General features: G+C 35.8%; 1 protein-coding gene across 9 annotated transcripts; it reads right to left on the bottom strand.

Annotated features, from left to right (window-relative positions):
• Window positions 1-81: 81 nt before the first annotated feature.
• On the bottom strand, window positions 82-23,401 carry stau (double-stranded RNA-binding protein Staufen). 9 transcript variants are annotated; one of them, XM_088263410.1, is made up of 15 exons: window positions 23,234-23,401; window positions 22,969-23,107; window positions 18,472-18,710; window positions 16,293-16,585; window positions 15,565-15,793; window positions 13,803-14,014; window positions 12,615-12,783; window positions 11,571-11,698; window positions 10,858-11,064; window positions 7,985-8,222; window positions 6,382-6,576; window positions 4,020-4,118; window positions 3,197-3,390; window positions 2,363-2,538; window positions 82-1,716 (listed from the first exon to the last, which is right to left on the bottom strand). In XM_088263410.1, the coding sequence occupies exons 2-15, from the start codon at window positions 23,091-23,093 to the stop codon at window positions 1,653-1,655; spliced, it is 2,568 nt and encodes an 855-aa protein (XP_088119536.1). In that variant the 5' UTR covers window positions 23,094-23,107; window positions 23,234-23,401; the 3' UTR covers window positions 82-1,652. The 9 variants fall into 9 exon arrangements, with proteins under 9 accessions (XP_088119536.1, XP_088119530.1, XP_088119533.1 ...); XM_088263404.1 differs by having other exon boundaries at window positions 13,803-14,026; window positions 18,460-18,710; window positions 23,234-23,398; XM_088263407.1 differs by having other exon boundaries at window positions 18,460-18,710; window positions 23,234-23,398.
• Window positions 23,402-24,941: the final 1,540 nt, after the last annotated feature.

Raw genomic sequence — 24,941 nt, 5'->3', positions numbered from 1 at the left:
AAACATGATCTATAAGGTTTTTTTTGTGGAAGCTCTAGTTGATTAATCAGGTTGGGTAAATTAGAAAATAAAACGAACAAATAAAGTTAGGAAGAGGTTTAAGTTTTATTAAATTTGATACATAATTTAAAACTAAAAACATTTTAAAAATAATATAATAAAATGAACAAAAAATAAATAAGACCCAGTCTCTCGTAGTAAGAGGATGGTTATAATAAATGACCTATCTCTCCAAACATAATTAGCTAACTAATAAAAGAAATAACAATTGAAATGAATGTAAATACATATTCATTATTACACAAGTGAAGCGATGATATAGCCTAACAGCTAAAAGTTACCAATGTACATAAGTACTTCATGCAAATCTAATATTTTTGGAAAAAAGATTATAATCTGCAGTTCTTCTGACCAAGTTAATTCATATTGGGCTAATTACGCAGCTTATAGCCTAGTATTTTTGATTTCTTTCAGAAAATCAGTAGAAATAAAATAGCCATATTTCAAGCTGCTTTCGGATCGGTGCCCCCAAAACACCGAGTCCGATACATTAACATTATAGACCTTGATAATATCAGTTGTGGCTGTGTCAAGTTGCTAACTAGAATACTAAGATAATAAAATGTGCTTAGTTCACCGACAGTCCGTGCATTATAAGTAATACAGAATATCTATCTCCCAAACTATTTATTGCCAATTTATAATAGCAGTTGTATTATTCTTAATATCCAGACCTCTCCAAATTCCTAAATTCTCTCCATTTTCTATAAATAGTATTAATGAATAAATTAATGGTGTTTGTATAAAGCATTTAGACTTATACAACTAACTGTATGTTTATGTAAATAAATACTTCTTGTCAGTGGTATTTAGAATATATTTTTGACACTGACAAAATGATTTACGAGCTGTGACAAAAGTCAATACAATCACAAATATTGCTTCTCTTATTGCGACTATGTATTTAGTACATATAAAAATAAATTATAAACTTAAAAAGTAAACAGATAAAGGGAAAATTGATAATTCATAATAATCTTATCTTCTGCAAGAAATTATCCTTTGTTTTCCTAACATACGTACAAGAAGAAACCTTAACTAATTCAATATCAAGGTCAATATATCATGTATAAATTGTCTTGTCCCCATACGCTCAATGAATTGTATTACTGGAAATGAAATAGGATTCTTAACTACAATACATATATTATAACTATTTTACCATGGCCGCATGGCATTCTTATAGAATAACTTTGAAAAAGGATTGTAAGAGTCAATGTGTTTACAATCGAAGATCAAAGCGGCGTGAGCAGGCAGAACCGCAGATGTATGTAATGATTTCCTTTCTTCCCCTAATCCTAATCCTTTAATGGGAATTACACTTATCTAGGCAAATACATCCCCTTCGAGTGGTACTTACAATAGACTGAAGCATGATTTACTCAATCTAAAGTAAAAGAATTTTACAAATATTATTTCATGATTATTTCATAATTTCCGACAATTACAATTCATGTGGAATCAATCTACATGCATTTTACCACAGGAAGGGTTACTATAAATTAGGGATATATATTAATATATGATATAAATAATAACAATTTAACGTTTCGGCAAACAAAACTTCAATTTAACATTTAAATGGAAATGCTTCATTTAGTGATGCCGTTTGTCAGTAGGCTACCTCTGCTGTTATTGTGGGAAAGGTCTCGCATTCTGAAAGTATAAAAAATTCAATTAGAGAGGCATGAACATCAATTATAAATATGATCAAGGTATCATTGGAAAACAACTAAGTAAGTTTTGTTCAAAAAATAATTCCCCAGACACTAACATAATCCAAAACTCTTAATCCATACCTCGTGCTTTTGCTAGTGCAAAACTGGCTCAACAGTTATAATTCAACAATTATAATTTAATGTCAGTTCCTCCAATGACTAAAATAAATCTCAAAGATAATCCAAAATGTAGAATTTAATTTCATTCAAACCCTTATCCGCACCCCAATGGTGCATAGGGCACTGCATCATATAAACGCAGTGTTATCTTGATCATTAACACATGAAGGAAAGGTGATCAGCCCTCAGCTTCAGGTACCAGTCCAGGGTAATATTGAATAAATATAAGAGTGAAAAATCACTTATATATATATTTGACCCTCCTGTGAATCGAACCCGGGACCTCCAGAACGGTAGCCGTTACACTAAGGAGGCGAACAAAAGGGAGAATTTAGGTACTATTAATTTTTAAAGCTTTTACTGTCGTTATAAGGTTTGGTTAGTAAAATATGACATTTTATTGAACAATATTTAAGGACTGGCTCTGTTGATTCCACTGAACAATGGCATAAAATGGTCGGTACCCCTCGGAAGTGGGAGGTGGTGGCGCGACGTTGTCCAGCCCCATCTGGGTTAGGTTCTGCAGGGCGGCGAGTGCCGACTGGTCGTGGGACTGCTCCGTGGTGGGCCCCACTCCGTGGCAGATGAGCGGAGGCACTGTGGACAGGGTCAGCAGCGACAAGAACTCCTCGTGGTTTCCCTGAACAAACAAAACTCGCGCCATAAATCAAGGCAATGCATTCACTTACCAAGAGCTTTAATGAAGTTTTACTATTTACAACATTTTGAGTGTGTCCAAATACTTGTTCACAAATCTGGATTATCTCCAATTAAAAGAGTTATTTTTCATATTATTTTTTTGACATCTCATAAAAGAGTTTCTGCGCAATAAAAAGCTTTTTTTCATCTCACCAATAGATGTCTCTAGTGAAATTCTAGTAATTCAAGAACAATGTTTCGAAATTGGATCTTTTATATAGAACTTCCGAGAATTTGAGTAGTATGGTTGTCATTAAATAGATCCAGACCGACTGAAATATTTGATTTCTTTAAAAAAGTTGAATAAATACATTTAAAATTTCACAAAACATATTTGTTTTAAAATACCCTCAGATTCTCTGTACTGTAATCCGAATGCTCAACTAGTCCAAACAGTGTTCCTATTAGTAAAACAGATAAGCGCCAATCTTGAATGCGGAGGAATGACACTTAGCTTTTGTGAGCAATCAATTTTGTGCATCACCGATACAACGCAGTGCTCTACGCGCTGTCGGGTGCTGATGATGGTTAGAAGAAGTAAAATTATGGCTATCAGGGACTGAAACCAATTCTAGGGCTAAAAATGTAAATATATTTACCTTAGGAAATTCTGTAAACTGCACCCTGAAGTTCAGGAGCTTAGCCAGGTAGAGAAGTTGGTCCTTGGGCCTGATGACCTGATTGGCGGCAGGGGGTTGCACGGGAGAAGTGGGGGAGGGGCAGGGCGCTGCGCCCCCGCTGCTGGAGCTCACCACGGAGCTGGAGATGGGGAGGGCTGGCGAAGGAGAACCCGCTGGAATACATATTGTTTTTTTTATCCAGACCCATTTGAAAAAATATAAAACCTGTACAGATTATTAATAACATAAATTACACAGGACAGATCTTCGGATTTTTTCCGTGTGTTAAGTTTTTTTTTTATCCAGATGCTACTTTAGTAGGTCCACGTCTGTAGTGTACTGGTCAACGCCCTAAGCTACCATGCTGGAGGTCCCAGGTTCGATTCCCAAGAGGGTCAAAATAAATATTATTGATTTTTTAGTCTAATAGCCCCTGTACTGGTACCTGAAGCGGAAGGCTAATAAGCTTTCCTAGGTGTATTTAACAATCAAGATAACACTGTTTCTATATGATGCAGTGCCCTATGCAACATTGGGAGCAGATAAGGGTTAGAATAGAAAAAATAGAATAAGCAAATATTTTTTTAAATATAGATATCTGAATAGCCCGGCATGGCAATGAAATTAAATTTTCTCTTGATCTCTTTTTGGTTTTCAAATCAATAAAATATGTGAAAATAATTGCAAATCATGCGACATATGGTGAGTTTCACACAAATATTCTGATTGTGTATTTAACTTTTGGTAAATTAAAACATTTTTTAATTAATATTAAGAGTTCTCCGTATAATGGTGGACTTACTTCTGTGATTGTGTTCTTGTATAGCCAAGGCGTCACCAGTCATAGTGTTTCCAACCCTCAGGAATTCTTTGGCTATTTTAGCAGTTTGTGCATTTGCACCTGAAAATAATAATAAAACGAAAAATTAAGATATGTAATTTTTTTAATTAAAATACATCACAAATATACAAAGTAATTATTTTTGTAAAATGATATCATTATGGTTAAAATTTAACCAGGAATAAAAAATACCTATTCTTGAAGCATTTGAGAACAGAAAAAGAATTATATATTTATGGAATTTCTAGGACCACATAAATTACATTACTTTTTAGTAAACAGTTTAAGTACATATTTCTACTCATTAACCTTTTAACCGCGTCAACTTTGTTCCTGAGAGACTCCCGTACGCTGCGTTTTTAAAATGATTACTTTTATCGTGTATTTAGTTAAGAAATGATTTATTTTCCTATTTTCCTAAACAAAAACGTTCACTGGGATTCATTGTGCCTTTTTGGTACTCTATAATACACTTGTGTCACATTATTCTTGAAATATATCGTAATATAAACAAATAAGATTGTAACATAGCATCGTGTGTCACTCTTACCTGCTGGCGATGCATAGCGTAGAGAGTGAGACAGATATAGGGCATGATTATGGCGCGGACTAATTACCGACTGCAAGAAAAATCAGGGATCTGTTCTTTTATTATCCTTGTGATGTTACTAATTATTAGTCAGATATTTCAACAGATGTCATAAGGCCAAGGATTGAAGTTTTATTTTATCCAAACTTCCAACCATGAAAAAATCTCTCCAAGTTGAACAGAGGTTCGAAACTTGGAGCAAAGTAAAAACACATACGGTTATGTCAGCCGCGTATGGGGCATGTTTTATTCAAACACATACGGTTATGCGAGCCGCGTGGATCCGGTTAAGACATCAGTTATTGATAAAAGGTATTATTATTAGTCTATAAATAAATAGTGATCTAGTTTTAAAAGCTGATCAAAAAACTACTACATAATACTTTGACAGAAACTTAGATAATTTCATAAAATCACCTTCTTCTTCTGAAAAATTTCCACGAAGCATGAAAGATAAAAATTTATGATTATAATCAGTATACAATCAATCAGAGCTGCTATCATAGGAATAAATCACATCGTAATAAAAACTATAATGAGAGAATTTCCTAAAATAGACAGGCTAACATAATATTTTATCACATTCTTCAAACATCAGCACTTTTTTTTTTAAATGTCAGCCCTCTCCTTGGGTGTTGGACATAGCGAATCTCACTGACCAAATTGCATGAAATGCAAATGAAAATTAGAAAAAGGCTTGAAAAAAAAAACAAATATAAGAATAAATATATCTTTTTGAGATTAATGAATTGAATTACGAGCCATATAACGGCACAATACTTGATATGAAATTTTGGTTCCGAGATTGATCAAAATAAATATTTTGAATCGTAGGTGTATGAATAAGCTAATACGTCATGTAATGTGTCTAGTTTTTTTAGATAGCCAAACCTGTAAAATTTTATTGTTAATCCATAGAATGGGTTTCCATAGAGACCACGAAAAAGAAATACTAAATTTAATATTCAGAGAAAAACTTTCATATATTGATCAGTTGCATAATATATGCTATAATAAATAAACAAATAAATAATTAGACAGTGACCAGATTTTATTTAGGTTTCCTTTAAAAGCCTTCCATTGCCTTGTCATCTGCATTCGTTTCCGTTTAACAACCAATAAATGATTTTTTCAAATGCTAAAAATTAGCATATATCCTGTTGGACACAATCGATCCTATTTTCTTTTATATGTGTGTTTAGTAGAAATGAAAACATATCTGAGGAAGGCATCCAATGCGGAAACATACGACGGTAAAGGTGAAGAAAAAACATAAATGATGCAGCATCACTATTTCCCCATTAAATCAATCTCTTATTTACCAGCCACGAATAATTTAGAATAATTTGTAATTTACATTTTTTTTAATGTTCAAGTACTATCTACTCTCTGATTGCAAACAGCTATACATATATGGTATCAAATATTTCGATCAAAATCACTAGTCTGTTTTTTTTATTTTTATTTAATATAGTTACATTTTTAAGTACAACATAATACATTTTCTAAACACTTATACATATGGCAAACTTTTAGTTTTAGATTCGCTGTGCCTCTCCAAAAAAGAGACGAGCTCTTGTACTTGTTTTGTTGGAAGATATTGCTTTTTAGCAATAAGCCCGCTAATGTACTTATTTATTTTCTGTACATGAAGTTTAAATAAATAAATAAATGATAATGAGCATAATAATACTTGAAATTAGTGCAGAGATAAGTGGTTGATGCTGCTGTTACCTTTAGCGAGGTACCCCGTGGCAGGGGAGCCATCCTGCACCAGCAGCAGGCCGGGTGCCAGCTGGCGGCCCTTTCCCTCCGCTCCCCTCTCAGGCGGAGCCATAGCCGCGCCTCCTGCGACCGCCTCTACCCCTGCCCCCTCAACCTTCCCCTTGTTAGGGCTGCTACTGCATATCCCGAGAAGAATCAGCATCTCTGAAAAAATATCGACTATAAATAAAAAAAAAATTCAGTTTCACTTTTCAGGCAAAAGACATACATTACTTATGCCTATCTCTCGTTGTCCGCCTCCGTAGTGTAATGGTTAGCACACTCGGCTACCGTTCTGGAGGTCCCGGGTTCGATTCCCAGGGGAGTCAAACAAATACAAGTGATTTTTTCACTCTAATATTTATTCCATATTACCCTGGTCTGGTACCTGAAGCGGAGGGCTGATCACCTTTCCATCATGTGTTAGCGCTCAAGATAACACTGCGTTTGTATGATGCAGTGCCCTATGCATCATTCGGGTGCAGATAAGGGTTTAAAAAAAAAATCTCTCATTATCTATTTACTTCGTAAGAACAAACCATCTTCGATATCTTTCTCAATCGCCACATTTATACTCGCTCCAAACTCAATACTTTTCTAATTTCCCTGCATGAAGCTATATCAGTTTTCCACACATTCATCTAAGGTCTTTATTATACAAGCAGAAAAAGAAACGAATTGGAAAAATAGAAAGATATGAAAAATAAACACGCGCTATCTGCCACAACAGTGCCATATTGGGAGTCTCGGTGTATTTTGTTTTTCTATTCATAGTATAGTCCGCCTCCGTAGTGTAATGGTCAGCACGCTCGGCTAACGTTCTGGAGGTCCCCGGTTCGATTCCCAGAGGAGGGTCCAATAAATATAAGTGATTTTTTTCATTCTAATGTTGATTCAATATTACTCTGGACTCAATATTACCTGAACTGGACGGATAACCACCTTTCCTTCATGTGTTAACAATTAAGATAACTCTGCGTTAATAGGATGCAGTGCCCTATGTACCATTAGGTGCGAATAAGGGTTAGAAGAAGAAGAAGGAAGAATTCATAGTATTCTACTCTAATCATAAAAGGCTTAATAGAGGGTCGACGAGGTGTGGGCAGAAGACAGATCTCCTGGCTCCGGAATATTTGAGATTGAACGGGGATCAGGACCGTCGAGGAGCTGTTTAGAGCTGCCCAAGACAAGGACAATTACTCTCAAGTGATAGGGGAGACATGAACACAAGAAGAAGATTCGTAGTATAATCTACAGAGACAGACCAATAGACAAACTGACAATAATTTCATTAATTGATTCAGCAGTCACTTTGTTGTAAAATCTATCCATTTTTAATTAATGTTTTACTTAGCAAATACCACTATTTCTTCAATTCTACTGTCACAGGTGTTTTGATGCATTCCGCATCATTTTCACGGTGTTTGAAAATACATACGGTGTTTGAAAATGATGCGGAATGCATCGAAACACGTGTCACAGTGGATTTTAAGAAATAGTGGTATTTACTAAGTAAAACATTAATTAAAAACTGACAATAGTCCGAAATACCATACTATAGGGAGAAACAAACTTTGCGCTGCGTCCCTCTTGGCCAGTTTTTTACTGGCGCCGTCGCCCTGCGTGTGGCGGCCCTGCAGCTCGCAGGCGGCGCTGTAGCCCGCGCGCTTGCCGCTGCGCCCCGACGCGCTGCCCGCGCCGCCCGCCTCCTCCAGGCTGTACAGCGGCTCGCGCCCGCCCCCGCTCACGGCCCACTGCAGCAGGCGCGACACGGGATTGCTTTCCGCCGCTGTCGACGTTTCCGCCTTGTCCTGCAAACAGGATTACAAATTACGCCGAAATTACTCAAAATGTTGTAAATAAATTAACTGGTCAAATTATAAGCTAAAAATAATAATAATTTTTTTTATTTATTGTTTCGGCATTAACTTTGTGGTAAGACATGTTATTATACAGACCTGAATAATGGAAGTTTAACTTCTGAAACATGTAGTCTTTAATAAAACTCAAGTGGTATAAAACAAATGTTTTCTTTAATCAATATAATTTTTTGACATCTCATCAAAGATGAAGAAGAATATGGAAGTCTAGGCATTTACGGGGCTGACGACCGTCATAGGCTGGTTTAAGTGATCACTTTACACACGTGTAACATTCACCAATTCTACCCATTATTGACAACCAAATTACTCAAATTCTTGGAAGTTCTGTATATATGAACCAATTTTAAAACATTATTCTTGAATCACTAGAATTTCACTAGAGACATTTATTGGTGAGATGAAAAGAAGCTTTTTATTAAAACATATTCTTCTTCATCTTTGATGAGATGTCAAAAAATAATATGAAAATAACTCCTGTAATTGGAGATAATCAAGATTTTGTGAGTATTTGGACACACTCACAATGTTGTAAAAATAATAAAATGGAAATGATATTTTCTGGCGTTTCTCATGTATGTGATTATAATCCAGGTTTCAGACTTCACATACAATCGAAAGAGTTTCTGCTTAATAAAAAGATTCTTTCATCTCACAATAGATGTGTCTAGTGAACTTCTAGTGATTCAAGCGCAATGTTTCGAAATTGAATCATATATATAGAACTTTCAAGAATTTGAGTAGTGTGGCTGTCAATCATGGGTAGAATTGGTGAATGTTAAACCAGCCTGATGGCCGTAAGCCCCGTAAATGCCCAGACTTCCGTATTCTTCTTCATCTATGTTGAAATGTCGAAAAATAATATCAAATTATGAGTCGGTAACTTTGAAACGAGTGTGCAGAATCGAACCGTGTACCTCAGAATAAAAATCCCCGACTACAACATGATTCAAATGAATTATATACATAAATATGTAGAACTTGAATGTAGAAGACTTGTTGCTGACCAACTGTTACAATTTAAAATTGTAAATAATATTGTAGATTGTCCCGAATTAACCAGCTCTCTAGGCTATATTGTTCCCAACAGAACAAGATTACAGACCAACTTCTATTTGACCACCCCCAGGACTAATTGTCTGAAAAACAGCTTTATCTTTAGGGCTTGCAATTTCTATAATAAACATGTGTGCAGCCATGATGATATCTTCAATACTACTATTATTTCATACAAAAAAAACTTTTCTAATTAACTAATCTCTACTTATTATTCTACTTATTCTAATCCATCTATACTTATCAATTTCTATTATTTTTTGTGCTTTTAGTGGAAAATTGTTTCTGAATCATTTAGTCTCATTGTTCATTTTTTTTCTCTAACCTGTACTTTGTATATGTCTAAATGTATTTGTTATTTTCCCTTTAAAATAAAATTAAAAATAAAAAAAATAAAAAAATAAAAATTAATACAGAAGACAATATTATTCAAATATTATTGGAATTATACACACAATGTGTCAGCAATTATTAAATAGTAATTATTGCACCTAGACTTGGACTAGATATTACAGAATTGACAACATTTTGAGTGTGTCCAAATACTTGTTCACAAAATCTGGATTATCTCCAATTACAGGAGTTATTAAATGAAAATGATTAAATGAAATGATTATTATTATTAAAATGATTATTGATTAAATGAAAATGGTATTTTCTGGCGTTTCTCATGTGTGTGATTATAATCCAGGATTCGGATGTCACATACTAATATAAGAGTTTCTGCTTAATACAAAGCTTCTTTACATCTCACCAATAGATGTCTCTAGTGAAGTTCTAGTGATTCATAAACAAGGTTTCTAAATTGGCTCATATATATAGAACTTCCAAGAATTTGAGTAGTGTGGTTGTCAATAATGGGTAGAATTGGTGAATGTTACACGTGTGTAAAGTGATCACTTAAACCAGCCTATGACGGTCGTAAGCCCCGTAAATGCCCAGACTTCCATATTCTTCTTCATCTTTGATGAGATGTCAAAAAATAATTACAGAATTGAGATTAGATTGTGTAGTTGGGCACATTTTATTTTCACCGATTCATGAACTTGTATTTTTATACATAAACAAACATATAGATTTGACTAACGATTTTAATGATGTTAACGCTTTGTATTTTTCGGTTGAAAGTATTAATGAAACTAGTAGTTTTAATTAAAAACCTAAATTTAGAAATACTTAAGTAAAACTAAGTTAATCAACTCATAAGTACAGTTATATCGTAGTCATACAGGAGAAAGTGATCAAGTGTATTTTTTTACAAAAAAGTCATTATTGACTATTTGATATCTTACTAGCTTAATATTGCCCTGAATAAATCTCAAAGCGATTTTAAACTTGAAAGTATAATATATTGACTTTTTAAAAATGACTTACTGCTTGATGTTTATTTTCTTGTCACGCAAAAATGACTTTAATGACCCTCCTAAACATTTTACGGTTTGTTTAGTCACTTTCTCCTGTATGACTACGATATGTATATTTATTTGCACTGTACACGAATATTTGCTACCTTAATCAAATTTCGAGTTCGCTTTTTCGGTTGCTGTTGCTTTCGTTTTGGTTTTCGAGTTTCGGGCTGAGTCACGGTTTTCTTCACCGAGGGTAATTTCTTAAGTTCTTCCAACATCTTCTCTGCCGCACGCTTCTTGGAAGTCTTCTTGCTGTTGCCCTCTCCCTCTGTTACGTGCTCTGCAACTGTGCATGTCGTAATGAAAAGCTATAAGTGGAAAAGAAAACACTGCTTGAAACAATTGAAAGGTAAATATTTATGGTTTACTACAAATTTTACGTTTAACATATTAACCCTTTCCACTCTGACCATTTTTTCTCATAACTGATCAGCTACTCTGATCAAAAAAATGCGATGTTTTTCTACCATTAAAATAAATATTTTGGTTCCCTAATTTTGGGACGCTCTGTCTGACAATTCGTATAACCATGTTAATTAAGATTAACTATATTTATCTGAAATATTTTTTGGTAGAATATACTTGGTGATAGATAAATCAGTGATTAAAGTTATACCTGCGCCGGGCCAGACATTGTGGCCTACGGAGCTGCCTACTAGAATCATACAGCCCAGAATGTCTGGCCTACAGAGTGGTAAGAGTTTAAGATTAAAAAATGAAATAGGCTTTTATGGCTAACACTCATGCAAATTTGGATGGAATTGAAATTGCTTTCCTGTAAAGTTGCAATCCTGCAGACGTCACTTTGTCGTACCTTCATGTGGGGTGGTCCCTTCTCGCTCTTCACATCGAAGTTGACGGGCAGATTAAACTTTAAGGCAATCTCGTGGACCAAGGACACAGGAGACTTCAAGTCGCCCAAATCATCATCTGCATCACCATCTACAGTTATGAGAAGATATTTATTTAATTAATATAATCCTTAAGAATAAAAAGTTCATGTGAGTTAAATCCAGTTCATGAGAATTAAATCATTTTAAGTTTAATATATAAATGTATAGCCTTTTCGCACAAAAATAAAACATACTTTTAAAAACATTATGCTACCCGATACATATATGAAACAATTTGCTAATTACGCCTATAACCCAATACATAATAGGCATTATCAAGGGAAAAAAACAATGCATATTGAGTTTGTCTTTATCAGTCGTCTCTCCATTGCTGAATGTAGGCCTCTTCTAATAAGAAATAGAGGAATAATTTTCCCCCTACAGAGGAAAAGGAAAATAGTAGCAGTTACTTAGGTACTTGTCCATAGGTATATTTATTGTCCGCCTCCGTAGTTTAATAGTCACCACACTCGGTAACCGTACTGGAGGTCCCAGGTTCGATTCCCAGGGGGGGGGGTCACATAAATATAAGTGATTTTTTTCACTCTTACATTTAATCAATATTACCCCGGACTGGTACCTGAAGTGGAGGGCTGATCACGTTTCCTTCATGTGTTAACTAACAATCAAGAAGCGTCTATATGATGCAGTGCCATATGCACCATCGGGTACGGAAAAGGGGTTTGATGAATATTTAACTACTTTACCTTTAGACAATTACGATTTTTTAACAAAAATACTGATATTTTGTAATATGTTTTTCATTGTTATCTTTACTACGCTATGTCAATAAAAATATCATGAAATAAAAAATATACAAAAAAATAAATAAAAAGTGTCGGAAACATGTCTACGGACGCCCCTAATGCATCATTCCTCAATTATATTTTGTAATAATAGTAGAACTTAGAATCCTGTCAAGATCTAATCTATATAATCAGGCGGGTAGAGAGTACAATACGGACCTGGCGGCGGGTGATCGGGGTCCCCATTTTCAGCGTCCTCGGGCTGGCGCAGGTCCCGCAGGGCCTGGGAGGCGGCGTCGTGCCGCGCGGCCTGCGGCGAGCCCCCCTCGCCGTGGTACAAGCGCCCGGCCACACTCAGCCGCACTCGATAGCTGCCCTGGTACATCGCCTGCGCAAAATATCACACGTGCCACTTATCAACGTGTCGCATATAAAATTTGCACTATACAACCATTTATTGCAACCATCAAGCAAAGAAAGCTGATGTACTTGAAAAATATTGTCTTCTCCACCTAATCATAAAAGGAAAGATTGAGGGGCGAAGAACTCAAAGGCGCCAAAGGACATCATGGCTGAAAAACCTATGACAATGGTTTGGCAGAAGCACCAAATCTCTGTTCCGAGCTGCAGCATCAAAATTAAAGATAGCCATGATGATTGACGATCTTCGTTAGAAGTGGCACAGAAAGAAGAAGAAGAACCATTAATTTTTCATTGCCTTTCCCATATAGCACCCATCTCCAATGATAATTTTGGATAATTTACATAGCCATTTTTGTAAAATACTAGCTCAACAGCACTTCTAGAGGCCAACGAGCAAACATAAACAGTATAACAATGCGTATTTTTTTAAGTTGGTTTTGATGTTGTGAAAATTAGCGCAAAATATCCAGTGTAACATTACTTTTACGTTCATCATCTTAACGTTTCCGAGAGTATGGACGTAAATGAACGTCTGTGGGAATTTTCCTCAAAGGAGTATCGACGTAAATGAATGTCGAAGTCCGTCTGTCAGTTGGTATGATGTAACTTGTACAGCAACGAAATCTGTGGATATTTGTATGTTATTTTGTCATAAAACAAAAAAAACCTTCAGATTGTTAGTTTTATATATATTCATATTTTTTTTTACATAATTTCTATCTTCATAATACATAAAATAATATTTTTATTTTTATGTTTAAAAAACCCACTGCACAGAGAAAGTCAGACGTCAATTATTGTACTCCCGGAAAGGTTTAAAAATCAAAAATTATATTTCCATTTCACCTTGCCTTTCATTTGCAATTAGTATTGAAGTAGATTTGCAGTAATATGAATATTCAATAATGGGCAGAATGGCAAACATTACACAGTGATTAAAGTGAAGTATTCTCCGGAACACAGTTTGACCGTTATTCAACTTACATCCTTGAAGGCGTTGTGCTGATACTTGAAGTTGTTCTGGAACCTGTTGTTCTGGTTGTAGTAGCGGCTGTTGCGGTTGTAGGGCTGGAGCTGCTGCGCGGCGTGTGGCGGCACGGGGCCCCCCTCCGGACCCTCGGGAATGTACACGGCCGTCTCGCCCAGCTTCATGGTGAGGGCATTCAACTCCACCGTGGGCATGATGGCGCCCGCGCCTGTCGACATATCTACAGATAAAACATTTATGCCACTCTATTATCCTAGTGTACCGTAGTTCACCTCCGTAGTGTAATGGTTTGTAACTGGAGGTCCCGGGTTGAATTCCCAAGGGGGGTCAAATAAATAAAGTGATTTTACACTCCATTATTTATTCAATATTATCCTGGACTGGTGCCTGAAGCGGAGGGCTGATCACCTTTCCTTCATGTGCTAACGATCAAGATAACACTGCGTTAATATGATGCAGTGCCCTATGCACCATCTAGTACAGATAAGGGTTTAAAAAAAAATATATCGTAACCTGATGCTACTGTGACGTAATTGTTGGAAAGCATCTAGGAGAAATTGTAATAACATCAAAATTTATGTCCCAAAATATGTACAATAGATCTAGTATTAAAATGAAGAAAATGGACTATGCTGCATGGGAGAAAAACCGCAGATTCCTCCTACAGTAAGTCCAGCACGTTGCTAATATTTCAACTTCAAAACCCTTATCCGCACCTGATAATACACAGGGCACTGCACCATATAAACGCAGTCTTATCTTGATCATTACTACATGAAAGAAAGGTGATCGGCCCTCCGCTTCAGGTACATACCAGTGCAGGGTAATCTTCTTCTTCTTCTTCATGAGCCCTCTGACATCCACTGCTGGATATAGGCCTCTTCCCCTTCTTTCCATTTCCTCCGATTGGTTGCTGCTTGCAGACAGTTTTTTTCCCCACGCTTGTATTCATGCGATATACATTCTTTATTTTAATGGTTTCACGCAAACATCATGGTTAGATTAACGCAGAGAACATAAGAGTCTAAGTTTAACTCGAAGGTGCACAGTTTACACTTGAGCTGTGCCAGGCGGGTTTCCCGCAAGGTATCGGACCCTCACACTAGGGGTAGTATTCAATAAATATTAATGTAATTTATATTTGAAGCACTAACTTTGTGATTTTCCATTTAATAATTAAATGTAACTTTGTTTATAAATCACTATGAATATTTTATTATAACTTAATTATAATGTCTACCGGTTTCGAAGCTAACCGCTTCTTTATCTAGACTGATTAATACTATCTACTAAACAATATTCAAAATATCTTGACGGTTAGGGAACGAAGCTTAGGTAGATCTCAAGTGGCTTTATTTTTTGTATTGATTGGCAGTCACAGTCAAAAGGGATCAGGGATGATGAGTGATTAGAAACATATTTAATAACGGACTTTTAGCAAAATCATTTACTTGTGTATTTATTAGTTGTAAATTATTATTAATTGCCTTTTTAATTTCTAATATTTCTAAGTAATCTAATTTAAGTCCTCTATTGCATGTGTGTAATCAAATGAGTGATTATTTTCTATTAAGTGATTGGCAAATTCAGAATAATTATTATTATTAAGGCATCATGTATGCTCTTTACATCGGATGTTGAAATTTCTAAATGTTTTACCTACATTGACCTCCCTGGGAATCGAACCCAGTACGGCAACCGAGTGTGTTGACCATTACACTACGGAGGGGGCTAAGATTTACAGGACAAGATAGTTACCATTGGGGCGGCGGTGTCGCTGAGCGCGGGGGGCGCGGGGCGGGGGGCGCGGGTAGGCGGTCCGGCGCAGGGCCTCCGCGGCCACGGCGTGCTGCGCGGCGCGGATGCGGGAGCCCTCCGCGCTGTACTCCTCCAGCGTGCTGCCCTCGTTGCCCAGCCGCAGAGACACCACAAAACGCTTGCGGTGCGCCGGGCCCTGCTCCGATGTCAACCGGTACTGATGTTGGATCTGGACGTAATAACAATGCGGAATTAGGGCCTAAAGGGAAACTTCGTGCTTCCGCTGAATAAATCTACGAAACTGATCTAACTTATTCTCCTAATCATATATGTTTCCATAGAGACCACGAAAAAAGAAATAAACCAAACGTCTCACTGAATAATTATTAGACTAATAACATTATTTTTTTTCTTGCATGTTGGTAATAATGGTGAATTCCTAAGACGATAACTGTGAAAAAACATTAAACATATGTAAATGCTTAATATATCTTGTTTCATCGATCGATGATTTAAGAATAAAAGGTAGGTATTGTAACTGCAGTAATTAGTAATCCGATAAATGATAGTGATAAATACAGATTTTGACATGTCGAGATCAACTGCCAAATAACCCCTCCCCCCCTAATAAAAAAAACCGGAGGGTTGGGTAAAAATGTGCACTGGTTTTTGCTTTGAAAAAAATGGTCACCTTAATTTTGTAAAACGGTAAAAAGATAGTGCTATACCTTGTTGAACCGAGCCAACTCGTTCACCAAGCACATGGAAGTCTTCTCTTTACTGTTGGCCACATTGGTAGGGAGGTCGGGGAGTATCTGGCCCACGCTGGCCTGCGGCTCGGCCTGCAAGGCCGCCGCCTGACCGACGGTCTGCGGGGCCGGCTGGGCCTGGGTGTGGGGCGGGGCCTGCTGGGCCGGGACGCGGGATTGCCGAGGGGGCGCGGGCGGCGGCGGCACCTGCTGGACCGGGCCAGGAGGGGGCTTCATATCCGCACTATTCGGACTCATTGTCACCATAACACCTGAAATGTCCATCCTTCACATTCAACCCTCTGTTATTGAGGACGGGTTTGATTGACACTATTATTTTTGGTTTGTCCATAGATACTGGCATATAAGGTAAGTTGGAAGATATGTGTGAAAAAGAGATGTTCTGAATATTATGTACCAATCTCATTCATAAGGTCTAAAACCAGTGGTTCTTAACCTGGGTTCGATCGTACCCCAGGGGTTCGGTGAGTCAGTCTCCAGGGTTCGGCGGAGCTCAAAACACACACCCGACTTATTGTACAATATTATGAAAAGTGATACAACATACAATATATTCATTTACCCAATAGATCTAGTATATTATATGAAAGGAATATATCAATCTAGCAATAAATTTTTCCAATTAAGGGTTCGGTGAATGCGGATATGAAACTAGTGGGGTTCGGTACCTCCAACATGGTTAAGAACCACTGGCCTAAACTATATGTACACAATTATCAAATCCTGTCACCAGTGGTCCGCAGGCGTTGGGGATATTCACCTTAACCGCGCGCATCGGCAATTTTTTCCAGAAATTCATCTGTAATAAACATAGAGGCAAAACCATCTACATTTTCAGAGTTTTTTGGGAACTCCTGAAGTTCTACAAAAGCTCTGGTTGTTTCGTGTCTCGGTGTCTGAACAGTCCATATCAACATTCCTGTCAGAAACACTCAAAACCATTCGCATAACCCGAGGACCTCTTATAGCTTCGCTAATTATTTCAGAACCACTTTCGGAATAACTATTGACTTCACTGTCACTTCTCTCAATATCACTAGGATCTTCTGAAAAAATATCCAAACAAATTCGGTCGGACCATAAAAAATATTATAGACACTCAAGATAGGATTTGAAAAGGCCCGAATCCAGGTAAAATTTCATAGTCATAAAATTTTACAAACTCGTAGCCATGAAAACCTTTTTAAGTAGCGTGAATTTATTTTCGAATGAACAAATGTCTTGATTTACTAAATAGATGTCATTGAGTTTGACTACTTATAAACCCGCGATAACGTGGGACCGGTCCTTAGCGGTCACTTCGAATTTCCGGGCAAACGCGGGACTGGTCACTAGGGTGTTGAGTGAACATTTTTGGTTGTACAATCGAGGGTCTAAAATATAGGTGACCAACATTTTCAGTAGCCAGGCCAGATTTTAGAAATGAGATTTCCTACCGGGCCATAAAAAAAATGTATAAACATATTTATTAGGTACTTAACAAACATTTTTGCATGTTTAGCCTCGCAATGCCGTTTAATGTTATACTTTTTCAAGATAGAAACAGAATAATTTGCATATCAGGCATGTTGGCTTTGTTTTAAATTCCACGAAAAAATAGTTTATAGTCCATCTGTCATAAAAACATCTCAGTTCTTCTGTTACTCTTCTCTTCTTTAGTCCAACGTCTTTACTTCTTGACGTCATTATGGGTCTTGAAATTGCCAGAATAGTGAAATACTCCCATATATGGGATATTATACAAACTACGCGCGATGGAATGTTCTTTTGGTGATTTTGTGTACAGTAAAGGAAAAAATGTGTGATTTGCTCTGCGGGCCGCAAGTATGCACCTGGCGGGACGCATGCGGCTCGCGGGCCGCGGGTTGGCCACCCTTGGTCTAAAATTTAAAACCGCAAGTAGTGCGAGTTAAAATGTGAGTGTAAGCCTAATAATGGTGGGGCCAGACCAGAGTCGTTTCATACAGTCAGTAGGCGAGCATTCGTATAGTCAGTATAACTCGTTCCGAGTACTCCATTCGATATTCGGATACTTGCTGTGAATGTTAAGTTACGACAAAATGCTCCGGTCAGTCCCCACCTTAATGAGGAAGGTTATTACCTAGGTTATTACCTAGGTTATTACCTTGGTTATTACCTTGGTTATTGCCTCGGTAGCCGAGGAGGCGGGTGACGGGCTCGGGCTGCGCGTGCAGGAGGTGCTGGTGCGAGGGGGGCGGCGGGGGCAGAAGGCGGGCGGGGGGCGGCGGGCGGTGCGTGTGCTGCAGGCCGGGGGGCGGCGCCATCATGGGGGGCCGCGCGCCTCCTCCCGGCGGGGGCGGCCCGCAGTACGCCATCCTCACGCCCTGTCCGCCCATCATCCTATAACACCCACTGCTTGAACACTTGACAATGTCAATTATTTTCTACTAAGAATATTTTTGGGTAGTATATCCAAAATTAAACAAGGTTATTGGATTGAATTCTACTTTATTTATATAGTGTGATGGTCAGCACGCTCGGATACCGTACTGGAGGTCCCAAGTTCATATGGGGAGGTAAAATAAATAAAGGTGATTTTTTCACACATAATTAAGTCAGGGTAATAACCCTGGACTGGTATCTGAAGCGGAGGTCTGATCACCTTTCCTTCATGTGTTAACAATTAATATAACACTGCGTTTATATGATGCAGTGCCCTATGCACCATCGGGTGCGGATAAGGGTTTGAAGAAGAAAGAGTAATATGTGAAGCGTTTTGTCTTATTAAGACATTATCAAACAGTGTTTGATATGGTATATATAAACCATATATTGTTTTTTACTAACATGGAAACATTCATATCATCGGTGAGTGTATAAACTGCAAATAAAAATCTGCAAATATAGAGATTACTGTAATACCATATTGTGGGTATACTGACAAAAACGTCAACTCGAAAATATGCAATTTTGACTTTATGATGCAGTATTATAAAGTTCTCATCATTAAGTTTAATAGCGGGTATTTTATTCAGGCTAAAAGTTTTCAATAATAGGGATTATTAAAACAGGGATTTTAGAGTTAAGGTTTTTTACCAATATATATATACGATATCATACATAAGTCATAAAATAGAAAATTGCAAAGGAAAGTACTGGAAATATTGATAACATCAAAGGCTTACTTATTCCAATTTGAAAATCGTAACACTCACCTAAATAAAATGAATCCATTTATTCAATACTGAATCCAATATAATTGTAAAATCAACTTAAACTACAGAGTTTATTGTGGACCAAGCAAAACAATCAACAGAATGCAGGATTGGACAGCGATAGGAGTAGAAAATATGAAATAAAATGATGACTGTCTAGTCTGGATGAATTGAAAAGAAAATATTGAATCCCCTCGCATCTCCTTGTTCGTTGCAACCCTTGAGTAAACACCGCGCCAGTATGCAAATTTCAACAGCACAATGAAATATTTCAACCTTATTCAGTTTATAAGACACATGAAATAATGGGCTGCAGAATAAAAAGCTACACGTATAACCTGAAATGGATACACATAGGATTGTCCCCTCTGTATGATATGGTGAAATGACATAGGGGGACATAATATTAGAAGCAGCCGAATGATTCTCTTAATAGTGTGAGTACTCAATTTGTATTCTTTAGCACTTGTCATCATTAGCCAATGGATTCATGTTACAAATTATATTTTAATGATATATTAGATATCTCAACAGAGACGAAGTACGAAGCATTTGTTTTACAAATATGAAAGTATTCCTTGATAAGAAAAACGACAGGTAATAACGAAAAAAAAGCTGAGTAAAAGGTGATAAAAAGTTGGCAATTTAATTTACTAGAATAATTTTGCTAAACTGTGATATTGTAATATCTAATTTTGTTTGTTTTAAACATGCTTCTTACCTTATGTTTTATTATATGCCTATTAACTATACCCGTTTATTGTTTTATATTTTGCCCTGTGATAGTTTTGTTCAATTTTTTATCTTTTTTGTAATTCTTATTTGTAATTAAAATGAACTTTGTTTTAAAATCACTATTTATAGTGATTTTAAAACAAAGTTACATATTAATTATGAAATGGAAAATCACAAAGTCATTGCTTCAAACATAAATTATATTTCTTATTTCGCTCACTCCTTACAAGAACGTCATAAATCAAAAATCGACAATTTACAGTTGTGCATGTTTTCGGAATGCCCAGAAAATGTACTATATCCCAGCAAAAGCAGCTTATTTTTAACTTAATATTTACCCGCTACAGGGCTGAAAGTGTTGTTTTTGCATTTCGAAGAAAAGGTATAGTTTAATTATTTTTTTAAATATGCTAAATATTTTTCAAGTGGAGAACAAACCTACAGGTTTTACCTAAAAAGATATGTTGCACAGTAAAAAGTTCAATAAGTGGCTTGATATTTATTTTTAAAACATTGTATTTTATTTTTAAACTTTTAAAACGTTTTCCTGAAAAATCTTTTTTTTTTATTTATGACGTTCTTGAAAGGAGTGAGCGATTTGTGTTTCAGTCTTGTTAACCTTAATCCCATGTCCCAAAAGGAGAACTGGAGATTACTCATCTGGAATATTATATATATGACTTGTCTTGTATGTAATTTATCTTGAAATAAAATAAAATAAATGAAATTTTGAAAAAAAGTGTCAAGTTTTAGCTGTTTTCAAGCTTCCAATTAATTCCATGTGTTCTGTACAACAATACATTGGCAACGTTTGATAGTGGGTTAAGATACCTGATACTCCATATCCATATTATCAATAATATATGAAAATAAAAAAATAACATTATTCTCCGGATAAAAAAAACACAAACTTTGAATATAATTGGATAATGATTGTGACGACCCAAACATCAGGTTAAGATGCCATATTTTTAAAATGGTACCTAGACCTGACCAAAAGAAACATCACATAAAAATATTTTAAAACATAGGTTAAGACTTGCTTAAAAATTATATTTGCATCTACATAAGAGACTTACTTTTCATTTTAAATCAGAAACAGAAGCTTGTCTCTCAGTGATTATACTACATGGCACACTCTAATTTACCTGACAAAACAGGAGCTTTTCTCCCAATGATAATACTACATAACACACACTAATTTACCTGATACATCAGGAGCTTTTCTCCCAATGATAATACTACATAGCACACATTAATTTACCTGATACATCAGGAGCTTTTCTCCCAATGATAATACTACATAGCACACATTAATTTACCTGATACATCAGGAGCTTTTCTCCCAATGACAATACTACATAGCACACACTAATTTACCTGATACATCAGGAGCTTTTCTCCCAATAATAATACTACATAGCACACACTAATTTACCTGATAAATCAGGAGCTTTTCTCCCAATGATAATACTACATAGCACACTCTAATTTACCTCTCACATCAATAACTTGTGTCTCAATGACTACTACATAGCACACACTAATTTACATGACACATCAAGACTTTTTCTCTCAATGACTATGCTACATAGCACACTCTAATTTATTGAAATTATTTATTATATCAGACACTGGATTCTTCACCCTACAGATGAGATGCCATATTATAGGTGTATCAATGTTCTACGTCTCTATGTTCAAACGGAACAAGCTAATTAAATATTTTAGCAATTTCTCAACTGATGGCGCTACAATCAGCCATATTTCCAAACGAATCGAAAATCGTACTAACATGTGGAAGGTTCTGAGACCATTGCACATATACAGGTTAAAAGAATCAATGCAATATGGATGTTTAATAAAAGGCAGGGTGGCGAACGTTACACAAGTATATGAAGTGATCGCTTAAGCCAGCCAAATGCCAGGTCGTAAGCCCTGGAATGCTCAGACTTCCATCTTCTTTCATATAAATAGGAATGATAGATATTTTATATCAAGTTAGACACCTAAAATATACTGTAGTATATTGTAGTACCATGTATGGTACATTCAATTTGACTTGATATACCAGGAGAACATCTTGTCTCCTATTGGTTGTAAACATAGCACAGTGATAACAAATGCAATATTGTAATATTCCAAGAATTTAGATACATTTAGTAATTTTAATAATTATAAAGCTATTCTTAACTACTGATTTTGTCAACATTAAGATTTTAACAGAAATAAAATTATGTATTATAAGAAAAAGTTTTTTACTGGTTATTTTGTGATATGGGTATTGAAATACGTACACTGATGAAGATATAAGATTTAAAATGCATATTGTAGTTGATCTTTCATACATAATTACTATTCGTAAGTTATGTTAAGCTAAGTTCTCTGGATAATAAATATTGTTTTGATTTTCAAACTATCCTTTGTGTATGTGTGTATCCTTCTATATAGCATGCACTTATTTCTATTTTACATTTTTTTCTGTGATTCGTGTCACATAATACCGATATAAAATTCAACTATTAGCAAGCAATCAAATATTTAATATCCAATATGACCGACATCGTGATATGTCTGACTAAATTTTAAACGTAGGTAAGAAAAAATACCTACTTGCATAATGTCAAATTTGACACAAATTCACGGTTAATCCTATCGATTGGTGACAATACTTGGTTATGAAAAATACAATGTTGGTTAGATGCGAATTAAGTCATAGTTACCTATTCTGGTCTCTGTGCATTTGATGAGGACCCATCTGATGATGACCAGGTAAGCTGTGGTTGCTTAAATGTTGGCCGGGATGACCAGCCACGGTCTGATGTTGCATATTATGGTGATGCATCATGTTTACTACTAATCCTAAACATAAAGATTAAAACCAATTCCTTTGATATTTTTATAAGTGTCAATAAAAAGTCATTTTTGCTATTGTCAAAAGACCCGGTAGCCATTGACATTTGGAACTCGTACATAATTTCACTTTACCTTGGGATAGCGGGTGACTGCCTAGAGACAGTATCAATAAAAAGGTCCAGAGAAATTGAATAGGAGACAAAATCTATTTTTCACAGTGTATACATTTGGCAAACAGTAAAGAAAATTTAAGAACAACATGCGGCCATGTTATTGTGTCGAATTATTTTAACTTGTAGTGTTGCTTGTTGTGGTAAAAATAGATGGCGCTTTCCCAGAATATATTTTTTGTGTTTGTGTTTAGGAAACAGTACCTTCCTACTTTTTTATTAGGTGTTTTTCAACATTGTCATTACATATTTATGATTATTTTTAATAAGTATATAATTTCTGTGCAAACATATTGATTGAAAATAGTTGTGCATAAGTCAAGGAGCAAATAGGAACTGCGAACATATAATCCTCAATTTTCTGCGTATGCACGTCACAATCAGGATGAAATAAATGGGAAAGGACCAATTATTACATGATACTACTAAAAACGTGCAACTTTGAAATGTACCGATCTACAGGGACAGACGTAATATTTTTTTAGGTGGTGTAAGATTTGCGCCTGACAAAATCGGTGTTAAAATCTGGCGCTTCCACCCCAAAAAATACACGCCTTGACCTTACAAAGCATATAAGACGCTGTTTCTATATTTTCCCCCTATTTGCACCCATTGACTGGCCCACTGGATTCTATGTTTGATAGCCCCAAATTCAGGTACATAATATTTACCTATCTACCTCCTGTTATAAACAGCGTATTTTTATTGTTATAAAACCGGACAAGTATTTTATTTTATTTAAAATATATATTTCTGCGCGATGCGCGATGGTAGAAAAAACTTTTTTTTTTATTTTACCCTCAACAAGTACCCCTGCAACAGAGGTCGAAACGTTGGACAAAAAACAATGTCGCACAAGTCGCTTTACGAGTACATGGTACTAATTTTTATTCAATTTATTGTACTTGTTTTCATTTTTTATAATAGTAACCTTCGGTTGTTATGGTAACTACAAAATTATTATTGAAATTATATAAATGACACAAATTCCTGTGGTTTATTTCTGTATTTTACAATAAATCAGCAATTTTAATTCTTTAAAATATTTAATAATAACAATTACGTTTAATGGTAGATATGATACATTTCTTAATATGAAGCCTTATAGAGCAAATCACAAGAGATTATTGGTAAAAAAATATATTTTTATTTTTATTCAAGCTTTGTTTGTGAGAATGTAGTTCTCAAACCACTCAATATTTAAGTATATACATATATTTGAAAAAAATAGCAATTACTTTAGGCTGTAGAGAAGTAAGGGGAAAACCAGTGATGGGATTCAAAATTTTCAAGAACCGATTCGCCCTTTAGGTACTACCCCAACCCCCCCTTTAAAAAAATTGTTTTTACATTTGTTCATTTATTTGTTTTTTATTCTGCACATAAACAGAACATTTACATAACAACTGAGAATGCTCCAAATGATGAAGTGTATATCTCTCACGATATTCTTTTTACTAAGTGCAATAACTTAACTGAATTTATGCACATTTTTTTTTCATATTTCCAATTTTTTCTCTACGTGAGGTTCAAATATTTTTACAACGTGGCGGACCAAGTGAACCGAGCGTGCTCCGATACATGTTCGCAATCGGAATATTGTTTGACAACAAAGGGTTAAGGACCGGTTCGGCGAACTCTAAAAAAATTAAGCACCGGTTCTAGAGAAC

This window comes from Brachycentrus maculatus, unplaced genomic scaffold (assembly GCF_059751285.1).
Source record: "Brachycentrus maculatus isolate JH-2025_06_01 unplaced genomic scaffold, ASM5975128v1 h1tg000199l, whole genome shotgun sequence".
Lineage (NCBI taxonomy): Eukaryota > Metazoa > Arthropoda > Insecta > Trichoptera > Brachycentridae > Brachycentrus > Brachycentrus maculatus.
Note: the sequence above shows the minus strand (reverse complement) of the source record. Positions and strands in the feature narration are given on the sequence as shown.

Coding starts and splice junctions, on each gene's coding strand:
- stau (XM_088263404.1), bottom strand. CDS start 23,093: ATGATGCATCACCATAATATGCAACATCAGACCGTGGCTGGTCATCCC. Junction 12,784..13,802: donor AGCACAACGCCTTCAAGGAT/GTAAGTTGAATA, acceptor TATTTTGCGCAG/GCGATGTACCAGGGCAGCTA. Junction 3,391..4,019: donor ACAAGAACACAATCACAGAA/GTAAGTCCACCA, acceptor TATGTATTCCAG/CGGGTTCTCCTTCGCCAGCC.